This window comes from Ananas comosus, linkage group 12 (genome assembly GCF_001540865.1).
Source record: "Ananas comosus cultivar F153 linkage group 12, ASM154086v1, whole genome shotgun sequence".
NCBI classification, from domain to species: Eukaryota; Viridiplantae; Streptophyta; class Magnoliopsida; order Poales; family Bromeliaceae; genus Ananas; species Ananas comosus.
The window spans coordinates 6,075,803-6,090,670 of record NC_033632.1 but is presented as its reverse complement, the minus strand read 5'-3'; the positions used below and the strand labels follow the sequence as shown (position 1 = coordinate 6,090,670).

The window sequence follows — 14,868 nt, the reverse complement described above, 5'->3', positions numbered from 1 at the left end:
TGAAAATACATGTTTGAGAAATCATAGAGGCTCAGAATTCGTCTAAAATCTATTTTCTACATATTAGCCTCTTTTAGGTCAAATCGAGATATTGGAATTTCATATCTATATGTCTATTTGATCTTCGCTTCGCTTGGAGATCTCTTTCCTGGTTTTCATCGATACTCTAAGCGAAGGATCACCATACACATGATGTTCTTCATGACGGCGTCATGGATTCGTCGTGATTGACGGCGGTTCGTGGATTCGAATCGTGAGCTTCGTGGATTCGGAGTGGAGACGTTTCGTGGATTCGGAACGTGGCGTTCGTGGATTTGAACGTGAGGGCGTGGACAATCCAGAGGATTGCGCGAGATTCATAGGAGGTTAAGAGAGGTCGAGTCCGTGGAGTCGGTAATCACCTTGTAATCTTTTCTCTTAGTAAATTATTTTTTCATGTGTTGATTCCGTGGGTTTTTTACTCCAAGTTAGAGTTTTTCCACGTAAATCTCGGTGTGATTTTTATTTTTCGCACTTATTTTCATCGCATTGAGATTTGTGGTTTTTGGCTATTACACCTATTCACCTCCCTCTAGGTGTTAGATACAATCTAGATAGATCCTTGGACTCCTCAAAACTTTCAATTGGTATCAGAGCGAGATCTAGATAAATTGTTATCTAATGGCCGAAGGCGGAAACATTAATCGACCACCGCCCTTCGATGGCACAAACTATGCCTATTGGAAAGTTCGCATGAGAGCTTTTCTAATCGCAATCGATGAGCGCGTTTGGCAATCAATAGAATTTGGATGGAAACATTCTATTGAAAAGGTCGCGAAAGTTGAAACGCCAAAACCACGAAACAAGTGGACAAAAGATGAAAACGAGGCATCTTCGTTTAACGGCAAGAGCATAAACGCTTTATTTAATGCATTGTCTCAAACGGAGTTTACTCGTGTTTCAGGTGTGAAACCGCCAAAGAAATTTAGGATACTCTACAAGTTACGCATGAAGGAACGAGCTTAGTAAAGGTCCAAAAATTGTAAATGTTAACAAGTAAATTTGATTCAATTTTTATGGACGAAAATGAGACCTTTACTGAGTACTATATGCGTCTACAAGACATTGTGAATACATGTGCTAACTTGGGAGAGAAAATCCCGGATGCTAAGGTTGTTAGAAAGATTCTTCGAACTCTTCCGGAACGCTTTCAGGCAAAGGTTGCCGCGATTGAAACCGTTAAGCATCCGGACGAGATGAAAGTCGAAGAATTAGTAGGCGCTCTACAAACGAATGAGGTGACTTTTCCTACTAATCCATCTTCTTCCAAGTCTTTTTCTAAAAGCACAGGGGTTGCACTCAAATCAACAAAGAAAGAAGAAGACGACTCGGATTCCAATGGAGATATTTCGCTCGCCGATTTCGAACGTCAACTTGCACTCCTCACGAAGAAGTTTCGACAGAATTTTCGAAAGAAGAACAATTCGGACAAGGCTTCATCTTTGAAGCATAAATCTTTTTCTAAACAATCTTCAAGTTCTAAATCTAAGGATAAAAAATTTGCAAAGTCTTCGAAAGAAAAAGATGAATTTGAAGGCGAAATTCAATGCTACAAATGCAAAGGCTACGGCCATATTGCAACGGATTGTCCTTCAAAGAAGTCTTATAAGCAAAAGTCTTTGCAATCTAAGACTTGGGATGATTCTTCTTCGAATGAATCATCTTCAAGTGACGAAGAAAAGAGTGATCACATTGCTTTATTTACTAACACTTCTCTACCTTCGTCTAACGTTGTTTGTTTATCCTCAATTGTTTCTAATTCCAATGTTTCTCTCTCTTCGTATGGGTCTTCGAGCGACAATGGCGAAAGTGAGGAGGAGTCGAACGACGAGGATATAGTAGAAGCATACAATCAACTTCTTATTGATTTGAAAAAGATGACCAAGCTCAATAAGAAGTTGAGGCATCGTTTATTGGACATTTAGAGGAGAACAAAAATTTGAAGACAATGAATAAAGCTCTTGAGGAGGAAAAGGAATCGATTTCTAAGAATAACTTAATCCTCCAAGAGAAACTTGATGAAGTGGAATCAACGATCAAATCATATAAAGACAAGGTTGGATTTTTGAAGCAACAATTTGAGGAATCGCACAAATCCAATCAATCCTTGACCAATCAAGTTCGTCAACTTCAATCCGACATACAAAAATTCTCTTCCGGTTCAAAGAAGTTGGACCATATGCTCGGGTTGGGTCAAACGAACAAGCTTGGCCTCGGATACGAGAGAACGTGTGTTGAAAAGGATTTAAAGTCGACATCTAAAGTCTCAACAACTTTAAACGAAAAGGTGTGTCATAAATGTGGCATCAAAGGACACATAAAAAAGAATTGTCCAAATAAAGAAAAGAAGAATCAATCGGTAATGTCTACACATCAATCGGCAACTACGAATCATCAAGCGGCATCATCAACTACTCGACATCCCCCACGGAATCAAAAGAAAAATCAAGTGAGTCGAGTACCTCAAGGGAACCGGACTTCTAAGCCGCAACGTCAAGTTCGATCATTCCCACAAGCAAACCGGAATTCAAAGTTTCATCAACAATTCCAACCGAAGGCTCAAGCGACGAAACGACCAACGGTTGATCAAAAATTAAAGCAAATTGTGCTTAACGTCGAAAAGATAAGACAACAGAAAATCCGACAAGTTTGGATTCGGAAAGGTGATATCTTTTCTTGCTCTTCGTCTTAGTTTGTTTTTATGTAATGCTTTGATTGGTACTTGTTGCATATTTTTATTCATTGCATTACATGATGGTTTTCGTGTGCAAAATTTTTTTAAAAAAAAAATGATTTGAGGAAGGATGTTTGGAAATTTTAAAAATTTTTCTTTGAGAAAGGAGACGATTGAAAATCTTTATTTTGAGAAGATTATAATTTTTTTAAAGTGTTTTTAACCGGAATTTATCTTGAATTAAATTCATATTAATTATCGGTTTTACTCCACTTTTTATTATTTTGACGATAATTTATTATATGAATTCTTAATACATATATTCATCAAAATTTTGAAATCAAATTTGATCTCTTGGTGATTAATCTATCTCGGTTGTATGTGTTGGATATGATAGATGGATATTCTATTTTGCAACAGTTCTGTGCAAAAAATAATATTCTTTGTCTCAACCTTGGCCAAGATGAGAGGTGCCACGGCTTTGTCCATGTGAATCGACCTCTTCCCCTCGGTGCTAGAATAGAGCCAGTTTCAACCTATAGAGGCAATCAATGCGCAATGCATCTTCTTATTTATAAAGTAGGCCAGGTAACTCTTTCTTACCTGAAAAAAAGAAAAGATGACATTCAATGATGCAATATATTTATGATCATATTCTTCATTCCTCATTAATTTGCTCACGGAGTTTTCAAATTTTCTTATGTCTTTTATTTCATCTTCATTTTCAATTTGCATGTTTGCATAGATATCTTTACTTGATTAATTATTAGTTTACATTAATTATGTTCTCTTTCTTTAAACCAATTTGCTATGCAAAGAGAGAAGAAGACAAGCATAGTTTTATAATGAAAAAAATATTGATATATATAAATCATATAATATACAATATCTATCATGGTAAAAGAAATGGCTTAAATAATCAATCGATGGATATATATTCTTTTATATTAAAATTACAAACTGTAAATTGTAAAAAAGTTATCCAAATGGTATAGTTAACCCTGCATATTGTCTGTGTTGCATTTACAATATACACTCACGTAACTCCAGATTTGCTTTAGTAATTTATGGGTTGTGTAAGTTAACAGGATCGTGAGACAGGACATTGGTGGGTGCTGTACGAAGACGATTTGAAACCAGTGGGGTACTGGCCAGAGTCGCTCTTCACTAGTTTGAAAAATGCAGCTTCTTCGCTCAAATGGGGCGGACACGTCTTCTCACCACTCGGTGAAGAGAGCCCACCGATGGGTAGCGAACATTTTCCTCTTGAAGGATTCGAAAAAGCTGCATTTGTAAGAAACATTCTCCATGTGGACAAGGGGAGGCACCTTGTATTGCCACTTTTTATAAAATTGGATACCAGGTATTCGAACTATGCTTGCTACCGTATAGATCGCCTTATGTATAATGGTGAGGGATCGAATTACCTTCTATTATGGTGGACCTGGAGGGTGTAAAGAATAATTTCATTTCCCTTTGTAAAATAAAAGAATTTTTTCTCTTTGAATTACGTTACTCATATATGAAGATTCTACACTACATCATGAGTAGTGTGCAATGTTCAATAAGCATGAACGAATTGAACAATCGTAAACTCGATCGACAAGAAATGAGGAAGCTAGCACGTGTTTGGATCGCATAATTTTGTAAACAAAGTTTGGAAGATTGGGAGGTAAATGATTTAGAAACAATATTAACACCTTCTCCCATGCGTGATGAAGATAACATGACGTTGAATGAAGAAGTAGTAGAAGAGAAAAACAATATTAACACCTTTCTCCCATGCGTAATGAAGGGCATATACTCCACACACGGACTCCGAACACGACGAGTTTTCATTCTACAAGCCCAGATCAAGAAAAACTAGTCGGGCTCTGGTAATAGAATTTGGTACATAGTACTACGTAAGTTTCGCACAAATTTCAGGCTGTTTTGAGATCGTTTGGACCTCCGAAACCGTGATTAAAGTTTGACTTCCTATTTGTAGAAAGTTTTGACTGTAAATATTTTCATATCTGTAAAGGGATTATATATTATTTCACCTTGTAATTAATCAAATTTGATGTTATCAATATGTTCTTTCCAGATGTGATATTCTTAGACTGACTTTCCACACACAAGAAAAAAAAAAAAAAAGAATAAATCCCGAGGAATATCATTCTGATTTGGAGTAGGATTTTGGATTCGATTCCATCTTAGTCAGAGTAAGACTTTAGGCTTTTCTAAATAGGACCACTACCCTTATAATCTTCTTTATTAAGAGTTAATGGAATTAAAAAGGAAAGTTATATTTTCATCAATATCTCTCTTCAATATCCCTCCTTTAATACTTCTACATCCGAACTGACCGTCCCTAGAGCAAGTGGCAAAGGGCTTGGTGATTGGTACCCGAGACCTAAGTTCGAATCCTAGCTGATTCACATTTCCAGCTAAGTAATTTATTTCTAAATGAAATAAATGAAACAGGTAGCGTGCTACCTATCTTTCAAAAAAAAAAAAAAAAACTTCTACATCCGAGCATCTTCTGCGAGAGATCACGGATCAATAGATAGGAAACTATTGGGCATCGGTTAGCTAGGGCAATTTGGTGAATTTTTGTTATAAATAATCCTGTCGGTTTTTATAATTGTAAAAAATAATTTTTGTAAAAAAAATAATTATAAAAATAGACCTCTAAATGTCGTGAATGATTCACCGCATTCATACCTCCTCATTAGAAGTAGAAAAAGAATAAAAGCGGTAAACCATTCACCGCTTTTACCATCTTAGTAATATAGAAAGAAGTGAGAAAAAGAAAGAAAACGGCGAATGGTTCACCGCTTTTATAGGACCATATTTATAAATAAAAATTTAACAGGTCTATTTTTAGAATAAAATTTTAGGAGAAGACTATTGGATTAAAAAACCCCAATATGGTTGATGTATTGAGCATTCATGTAGCTAGTAACTAGTAATAACTCTGCTACTATATGGACCTAGCTTGAAGCTATAAACTTAGAGAAGGGAGCGAGCGTACGTCCTACACTTTTACAATGTTATTCAAAAGATCGATACACTATAAAACTATCCAAGTTTTAAAAATACTTACATGGAGGCGATTGTTATAGGTGTTCTCATGTAAAAGATCTAGTCCCATATAAATAAATAATGATAATGACTTAAATTAACACCTTGAATCCATTATCGGGCCTAAATATCGAGGCTTTAAGTCATAAAATAGTATCTAATTCGCCTAGCTAGCAACTGTATCCAGATATATAGAACTAATTTCACCATTCCAACAACCCTCCCCATCTTTGAAAATTAATGAATCAAATGAACGATCGAGAGTTCTAAGCCTGTTAGGGTTTGTAAAACTCCTGTGTGTAGCGTCCAAAGATAATGGAATGCTATGATCGCAAACTAGTACTTGAGATTGTACAGAACTAATCTAAGAACAAACCCAAAAAGGCCAACACAAAAACATTTTAATTCACCTCCGAGTAAAAGAGAGAAAATGGAAAGGCATTGTATAAAGGTGACGTGGGTTGCGATTTTGGCTTATCTTCTACAATTGCAACCAAACTATAGAAAGGGAAATATAAGCACAATGCTCAGTTGATTCTCTTCAATCATATGATCATTACAGAAAAACTATCATTTTCTTTGTCGAGCAAAAACTAACCAATTATTTTTTAACAAAAAGCTCTGAGTACATGTTAGAGTTTGAACAAATATGATCAAGTGTTGTTGTACATTTATGATCCCACCAAATTAGAACAAACCATCTCTTGGTGAATAGCTCATCATTTTTTCCTTCTCGATCTTCTGCATATCATTCCGAACGAAAGAGGAAATATTTGATACGGAATTTTGGGCTCCGATATGCTGCAATTAAACAATAAATGTAATTAATAACCAACCACTTAATTAAATTGGCAAAAAAGAAAAGTGACATAATTTATTGAAGTTAACTGGTCAAAAGTTGGTAAAATGAGAGAATCACCATAGCCTGGCAGTTTCAATTTGAAAGAACTCTGCATTTATAAAGCCCTCGCGCATCGCAGCATGCTGCTTAATAGCAAGCACTCGACAGCCGAGACTCCGTACACCGTAACTTAGATCTTGAGCTCTGAGATTTATAAAAAGAGTAAAAAAGAAATGAATTTGTTGCAAAGTCGAAAAAAGAAAAAAAAAAATTCTCTTGCTATTTCCATCTCACTAACTATATGATCATGGAAACTTTTGTTGCTCATCATTAGTATTTACAAGAATTAATACTGAGATCACATTGAGGCGCAATCTGAGAAGCATGATGTTTATAAAGCTAACTAAGGTACTCAAAACAATTTATGCAAACAATTTATACCTTAAGTGATACACTAACAGTAACACATATAATAAAATGATTTGGGGAGTGCAAAATAACAAAGTGAGGTGCTTAAAAATTGGAGAATAAAAAGAAAACCTATAGAGGAAGCTCTGATCATGAAGCCCTGCAACAAGTGTTGTGGCTCCAATCCTGTTTACGATCGACACGACTGTCGCAGTCTCGTCGCCCTCCGTAACTATGATCTCCACTTTGGCCTATACAAATCAATCGACCAGATAAAACCCAATTACTGTAAAGTTCAACATCTTAACCACAAACCTTCAAAATTGCTCATTTTTTATTTATTAAAATCAAAAACCCCTTATTATGGTAAACATATATAGCCAATTTTTTTTTTCCCATTTTCATTGATCACTTCCATATATCTATGAATTTATAAAAAAATTCGTACTTTTGCGGAAAAATAGCAAAAAAAATTAACCCATAAAATGTATTAGTTTGGGGTCATCCCTATGAAAACCTTTGTTTTAATTAGTGGGCTTCAAACTTAGTTTAAATTTCTAGTGTGACAATAGCTTACGTCTCAATCCTAACATCTAATTACCAAGAACCCTAAAAAATTGCACAACTTTGATAGCATTAAAGAGTGAAAAAAAATTTCATTTTTCTTCAATCACTCTCTTTATTATACGGGTTATGTCAAGATTGAAGAAAATCGCCAAAAGCTTATGATCATTCCTAATCAGAGAGAGAAAAAAAAACCAAAAAAACAAGACAAAACCAAACATCTTTTCAAAATTTATGAGCGTGACAAGACAAGAAGAGCAGAGAGGATCGGCATCGGGATGCGCACCTCGGCGATGCCATCGCAGAGTTCACGGAAAGCGAGGGCCAGTTGGAAGCCCCTGAGCCGGAGGTTCCTCTGCTTCTTCTTGGAAGTCGCGCGCGGGCACACGTGGAGCAGCGTGATGGTGTCGCCGCCGCGGATATAATTGCGCACCGCCCACTCGAGGGCGGCGCGGGCGGCCGCCGCCTCCTCCACCACCACCGCGACCCTCTGGCTCTCCATTTCAACCACAGAGCCCTTTTCCTATCATTTGAACAAGGTATTTATGCGCAATACTAAGAATTTTACACCCAAATAATCCAAAGATGAAGTTTTCTCTAGTAGTCACATCAGGTGATTAATGGATAGAGAGTAGGATATATATCCGTCTTTGGATGTACAAGTAACTTTTTCTTTTATTGCAACACACCTCTTGTTCGGAATAAAAACTGGGTTCAGCGTGTGCCAAAGCCTCCTCTCGTCACACGCTTTCTATTTGTTACAATTGGGTTGGCTTGTATTGTGTTGCTCCTTTTTTTTCCTTTCTTTTTTTTTTGGTTTTTTGTTATTTTCTCTCTCTACATGTGGATGATGGATGACCAAAGATAGACGCAAGAGAGGAAAATAAAAGGGGCGCAATGGTCCATGAATACACAAAAGGGGAAGAAGCGTTTCCTTGATGTATGATGGATAATTTATTGCTAGCGCCGGATGCTTCTGCCAATTCGTACACTCGATTTTTCAATCAATATCCTTCTTAATTATATTGTGATTTCATACTTCCAATCCAATGATTCAACTTTTAAGTGGAGAAAAAAAAAAAAAAAAAATTGCACTTTATTAATTAAGCAAGATTGAAGTGTAAAATAAATAGAAAATTATTAGATATCTATACATCCCAAAAGAGATGTATAACTTATGTTTGTTCCTCCTAATTTTATAAAATTCTTAAAATTTTAATATTTAAAAATATAAAAAATTCACGAGACAAGAGACTAATAAGAGTCATTGCATGCATGATATGATGTACGATGATGTACAACCCCTCTTTTAGGGTGCACGAGTAGCATTACTGTAATAAATAATTTCTTTGGTCTATACTTTTTCATAAAGTTTTCAATCAGGTATTATTGTTATATTGTTCACTTTATTTTGCATTTTAAAGTCATGCTTGGTTGTCGAAATGCGATATCCAATAATTTAATGAATAATTTAATAAAATGCTATGAATATTTACTGTATGATTAGTAATTATTCGGTACGAGCATTTTATTGTGTGATTAGAATTTAAGAGTTTGGTTTTTATTTTTAAAAAAGTCTTGATGTATGTAATTTGATACAATAGCTATTTCATCTTTACAACTCGTTTGATTCACAGTTTGTAATACCTCGGTAATTCTCCATATTTTCTGTTAAAAGTATTAAAATTATTACCATTTATCTCTAGTTGAATAGTTGTAAAAGGTGTTAGTGAAGTAGTAAAACCATTACATATTCCTAGGTGGTACGAATACTAAATTATCATGAATTAGTAAGTATTTATATTTCCATACTTAATGGGAATCATTATTAGCCTACTAAGAAGAAGAGTATACTAGCTAGTTTTTAATAATTTTTCAATCCAAGTGACTTGATAAGTTAGTAACAAAATCGTAATACCAAATATAGATTACATAAACATTTTTGGAATATTATTAATCCTGAATCAAAAGGCCCCTCACAGTCGTTTATCTTATTCAAGAAAACAAAAACCTGAAGGCCAAGTATATATATAATTTCTAGACATTTGATCTGACTGCCCGCCCTTTTTCAGAATATTAAATACTTCTCAAGTAAATCAAAAAATACATGAAATAAAAATACTCAAATATTCAAACAAATCCAGAGCATGGATGAACTAATAATCTCAAAACACTCCACACTTCTCTTTTGGATGATGACCAAAGCAGACGAAAATTAATTAAAGGGTGGAATCGGTCGTGGGTGGACAAGTGTAACTTTTTATTTTTCCTCGATGCAGTGAGTTTTCGCTTAATTATGCAAAAGTGAGACAACCCTTGATATATACCTGTGATATGTGGCATTGAAATGCTTGTCATTACCTTACCAACCAAAACACCAAAACCACTTTAACTTGAAGATTAACATTATTGTTATTATTATTATTATTCCTAAAATTGCAAGTGGGATATGATGTCAGCACTTCATCCTTGTGGAAGGATTCCGACTCGCCAGCATTTCCATCTGACATGTAAGATTCGTCTCGCTGGCATTTCCATCTGAGAAATTATTAGGTGATTGAGACGATCCGGCCGGCTAGCAATATTAACTTGTTGGACCCGAACAAGCGATCCAAAGTACTTCAGCTCATGGTCTTTTATATACTCAATCACAATCTCATTCTCATCTCATGTAGAATTATTTGGATGTCACAACTTAACTCTCGTATCTGCTTGCCTAACTCTTTTTGAGAGATAGGTAGCACGCTATCCACTTCGTTTATTTCATTTAGAAATAAACTTAGCTAGAAATGTGAATCAACTAGGATTCGAACTTGGGTCTCGGGTACTAATCACAAATCCCTTTGCCACTTGCTCTAGGGACAGTCGGTGCTTGCCTAACTTTTAAAAAGCAAAGGCTTCAAATAATTCATGTAGAAACTCTGTTTTTGTAAACTTAAAAATTGTACTTTAAAAAGGCAAACAACATGATGGGCACAAAGCTTTGGACGCTACATAAAGTGATCTTTTAACTTTTTAAAAATGCGGGCCCTTAAATTAATTAATGTGTGACCTAATTAAGGCAACAAAATTGTTTCTTCTTTTTCAGAGTAATGTATTAATTATATAGTTCATAAAAATTTGTATATATAATAAGTTAGTTTTACGTATATAAATTTGAGAATTTAAAAATTTGGAAAAAGTGAAATCAGTTAGGAATTGTGCTGTGTAGGAATATTATTAAGTTACCAATTATATATGCAGTGACTTTTTTCCCCTCTGTTTTAAGAGGCTACAATTAATTAAATTACCACCACCTGTTTCACCAACAAAATTATGCTGGGTAAACAACGCGTGAGTACATTAAAACTATACCCACCCATATATATACGGCAAACCCTCTTCAACTCTTTCCTTTTTCTTCTTCTTTAAGTTAGCCAATATAACTCTTCATTAATGTCTTAATCAAGGACCATCACCTAATCCTCATCTATTGCTATTTGAGAGAGATTTGATTGATCAGAGCCGTCGGATGGGGTTAAAGGTTGCGTGAATTATACACCGTGATTATAGTGTATTTGACTCATTCACGGGCCAATACAGTTGGGGAATATATATATATATATATATATATATAATTATAGTTTGTGTAAATACATATATCATGTCGGACAGGGAGAGGATAATGTAATTACTAATATATATATATATATATTTATATATTATATTATATATATGTATTATTATACGGGCGACGTTGATTAACACCGAAAGGCGTAGGACACACAACGATCGTACGTTGAGCAGCAATACATGTGAGTTATTAAGTTTGATAGAAATGATTCTGATATGATGCATCCTCTGCGTCTGATGGGGTTTGGTGAAATGACTGTGATATGATATTTATGATGATGCATCGTCTGCCGTTGTGGCCCCGCACGATTTGACTGATGGACGATAAAATGGGTGGACTTGGTGCACCATATTATCCATGGACCGCAAAATAACCTAAATTTCATCTCATCACACATTATACAAATCCGAAGGGGGCATGGTTGGCCAACCTATACCTATAGTATTTTTAGGATTGTTCAACCGAATATAGTTACAAATACAGTATAATTAGTAAAACATATATTTAAAAATATGACAGTTATAATTATATGAATCTTGTTTATTCATATGTGCTAGAAATAACTATAGCTATAAATAATTTTTTAGTTGGAAGCATACTGCAGATAAGAAATTTTAGTACAAATTTTATTATTTTATATGTAGTGTGAGATTACCTCCAATGTAGACAAGAAAGAAAACTTATTAATAGGTAATTAGAAAGGTAAACCTGTATTTTGTCTGAAATTACTTTTTTTTTTTTTTCAATTACTGCAACTAAAATTGCGCAATTTGAATATAGTTCCAATTATTACAGTTAGATTCAAGCACATTCAACTAAACACTATATTTGAATCTATATATAGTTAAAACTACAATATAGTTGCAATTGCATGCAGCCAAACAGCCCCTTATATAGGACATGTGTTGATTGGTATATAAAAAAAAAAAAAAAAAAAATAGAGTTTCAATGTAAACAGTAACTTTCTACGTTTAATGATAAAACTAGGTACGGACCCGTGCGATGCGGTGGGAAGACAATACAACAGTAAATTATTATATATCACATTAATAGAATCAAATGATAATTCTTTTGAGTTGTCTTCTTTACCTGAGTTGTTTAAAATTCGAAACGCGGAGAGCCCGACCGTACCCGCTTAGGATCCCCGATTCAAAGGATATATAGATATAGATTTATATTTTAATTTTAAATTTAAATTTTATTTTTTTAAAAAAATTAAACATTAAATTAAATACAAAATTTTAATTTCTGTTAAGAAGAGATTTAGTTTAAAATTTAAATTTACATTTAAATTTTTTTAAATTTTGTGGGTTCCACAGGAAAAAAGCAAAAAAAAAAGCCCGCTCCGCGCTCCGGGCGCCCAGCCTCCGCTCGCCCGCTCGCAATCCATCAAAATAAGAGATTCGATTTAAAATTTAAATTTAAATTTTAATATATTTAAATTTAAATTTAAATTTTTATTTTTTTATGTGACTTAAATTTATATTTAAATTTTTTTAAATTTTGTGGGTCCCACAGGAAAAAAGCATAAAAAAAAAGGCCGCTCCGCACCGGCTCCGCGCCCCGCTCCCTCCCGCTCCGCCGCAATCCATCAAACATTCAAAAGAGAATTCGATTTAAAATTTTATTTTAATTTTAAATTTATATTTAATTTAAATTTAATTATTATTTTTTGGTGTGAGTCACAATACTACAAAATAAGGGGAAAAAAAGTTAGAAAGAAAAAAAAGAAAAAGAGAGAAGAGAGAGAGAGGACTGGAAGTTAGAAAAGAAAAAAAAAAGAAAAGAGAGAGAGAGGAGTAGAAAGAGAGAGAGAGAGAGAGTGGAAGTTAGAAAAGGAAAAGAGAGAGAGAGAAGAGACGAGAGAGAGAGAGAGAAGAGAGAGAAGAGAGGAGTGGATCCACAGGAAAAAAGTAAAAAAAAACCCCACCTCGTGCTGGCTCTCCGCGCCGCGCCCGCGCGCCGCGGCCCCTGCCGCGCACGTGCTCCCGCTCACCCGCGCCTGCGCGCCCGCTCGCGCCCTCGCCCGCTCGCTCGCGCCTCTGCACGCTCGCTCGCCCGCCCGCGCCCGTGCCGGTTGGCTCCCGCGCTCGCTCGCCCGCCCCGGCTCGCGCCAGCTCGCACGTTTCGCGGAGAGCCCTGCCGTACCGTCTTCGGGTTCTCAATTCAAGTATAGATAGATATACTATAAGGGTATATTTGGTTCACCTATTTTAAACTATGGAATCGAAATGGAATTCATTGATTCCGATAGTTGCTATTTGTTTTGTAGGAATCGGATTCCGATTTCCATTCCACTCCGGAATGGGAATGACCAAATTCATTTATGATCCAATCCGGCTTTGAATTCTGGATTGGCTTATTCCAAAATAAACTATTCAAAATCCTCTTTTATCAACACCTACCTCCTCTCCCTTCATCATTTTTCTCTCTTTTAATCAAAACCCTCTCTAAATTTTCATTCCGATTTTCATTCCAATAATGAACCAAACATTTTTGGATGATTCATCATTCTATTTTCCATTCCAAAGCAATTCAATTTCATTTCTCATTCCTATTCCAATCATGAACCAAACATGCCCTAAGTGTAGTTACATATTTGTCTTGGTTAAGCTACACTTTGACTTTGCTCCATATACTTCACTTGTGGACTTATTAGGATTAGATAATTTACCATAAAACAAGTACTTGCACTGCCAGAAAATTTCTTATAGTTTAGCTAACTTTTGACAGAGCACTAGCCTGGTCCTAATATACACAGATTTGTTTGAATAGTATTATTAAAACAAACACTATAGGAAGAAGGGCGACTGAAATGCACGATTGAAAGAAGAAGAAGATGACCGTGAAAAAGGTTGCTTAGGCTAATGAAGTAGGTGGAACATTAGTGGCAAACGGTGCAATCTTCATATTGACCAAGCCAGACCCTTTTCTAGAAATCCATAAGATTAGACAACTGACGAATCAATAAGAGCAACTTATTTTAATAGATAAGCAACGCTGTAACCGTTAATTTTTTTTTTTTTTTTCGCCCCCTTCGAGACCTGTATTGTCTCACCCATGTTGCTTAATTTACTATTCTAATGAATAAAGCGGATAGCGTGCTATCTTTTCCTTAAAAAAAAATCAAGAAATTGCTTCAGCGGTCCATTGCACACGTGGTGAACAAAATCCTACGCAATAAATTCATTGTGGATGAACGTGGGTCCCACAATCCTAATGGGATGATTTGCTATTGGCGGGGCTTAATTTGTTTGTTTTTGGGTTCTTCTTATTTGATTTGGTTCCTTCGTTGTCCTAACTCTACATTTTAATCAAGTCCAATTAATTATAATTAATAATCTCACCGATTGAGTGGAGACGCGCGATTCAAAGTACTAAGGCCGTTGGAATCAAATCAAATGAAATCTCAAAATATGCTCCAAAATGTGCATTTGCTTTGGCTCGTGACAATAGAAAATGTATGTAAGTTCTAAAATTATTATAAATAGTGTTGATACACTAAAAAACGAGGCATAATTTTACTACTCCGTTATCTTAATATTTAAAAATTCTTTTAATGTTTAGTATTAAAAAATAAAAAATAATTTTGTTAAGACGAGCTCAATATGTGCTGATGGATAAGGGAATACAACATTTATAGGTGCACCAGTAGTATTGCTA

At 35.1% G+C, this 14,868-nt stretch overlaps 1 protein-coding gene across 2 annotated transcripts; it reads right to left on the bottom strand.

Moving 5' to 3' along the window:
• On the bottom strand, positions 6,281-8,360 carry LOC109718054. 2 transcript variants are annotated; one of them, XM_020244054.1, is made up of 5 exons: positions 8,282-8,360; positions 7,879-8,115; positions 7,161-7,279; positions 6,699-6,824; positions 6,281-6,580 (listed from the first exon to the last, which is right to left on the bottom strand). In XM_020244054.1, the coding sequence occupies exons 2-5, from the start codon at positions 8,092-8,094 to the stop codon at positions 6,499-6,501; spliced, it is 543 nt and encodes a 180-aa protein (XP_020099643.1). In that variant the 5' UTR covers positions 8,095-8,115; positions 8,282-8,360; the 3' UTR covers positions 6,281-6,498. The 2 variants fall into 2 exon arrangements, with proteins under 2 accessions (XP_020099643.1, XP_020099642.1); XM_020244053.1 differs by lacking the exon at positions 8,282-8,360 and having other exon boundaries at positions 7,879-8,219.

Bases quoted from the DNA above. Each gene is read 5' to 3' on its own strand.
- LOC109718054 (XM_020244054.1), bottom strand. From the start codon at position 8,094: ATGGAGAGCCAGAGGGTCGCGGTGGTGGTGGAGGAGGCGGCGGCCGCC. The intron at 6,825-7,160 runs GTTTTCTTTTTA...TATAAATCTCAG, and splicing joins GATCAGAGCTTCCTCTATAG to AGCTCAAGATCTAAGTTACG. The intron at 6,581-6,698 runs GTGATTCTCTCA...GTTTAATTGCAG, and splicing joins ATTGAAACTGCCAGGCTATG to CATATCGGAGCCCAAAATTC.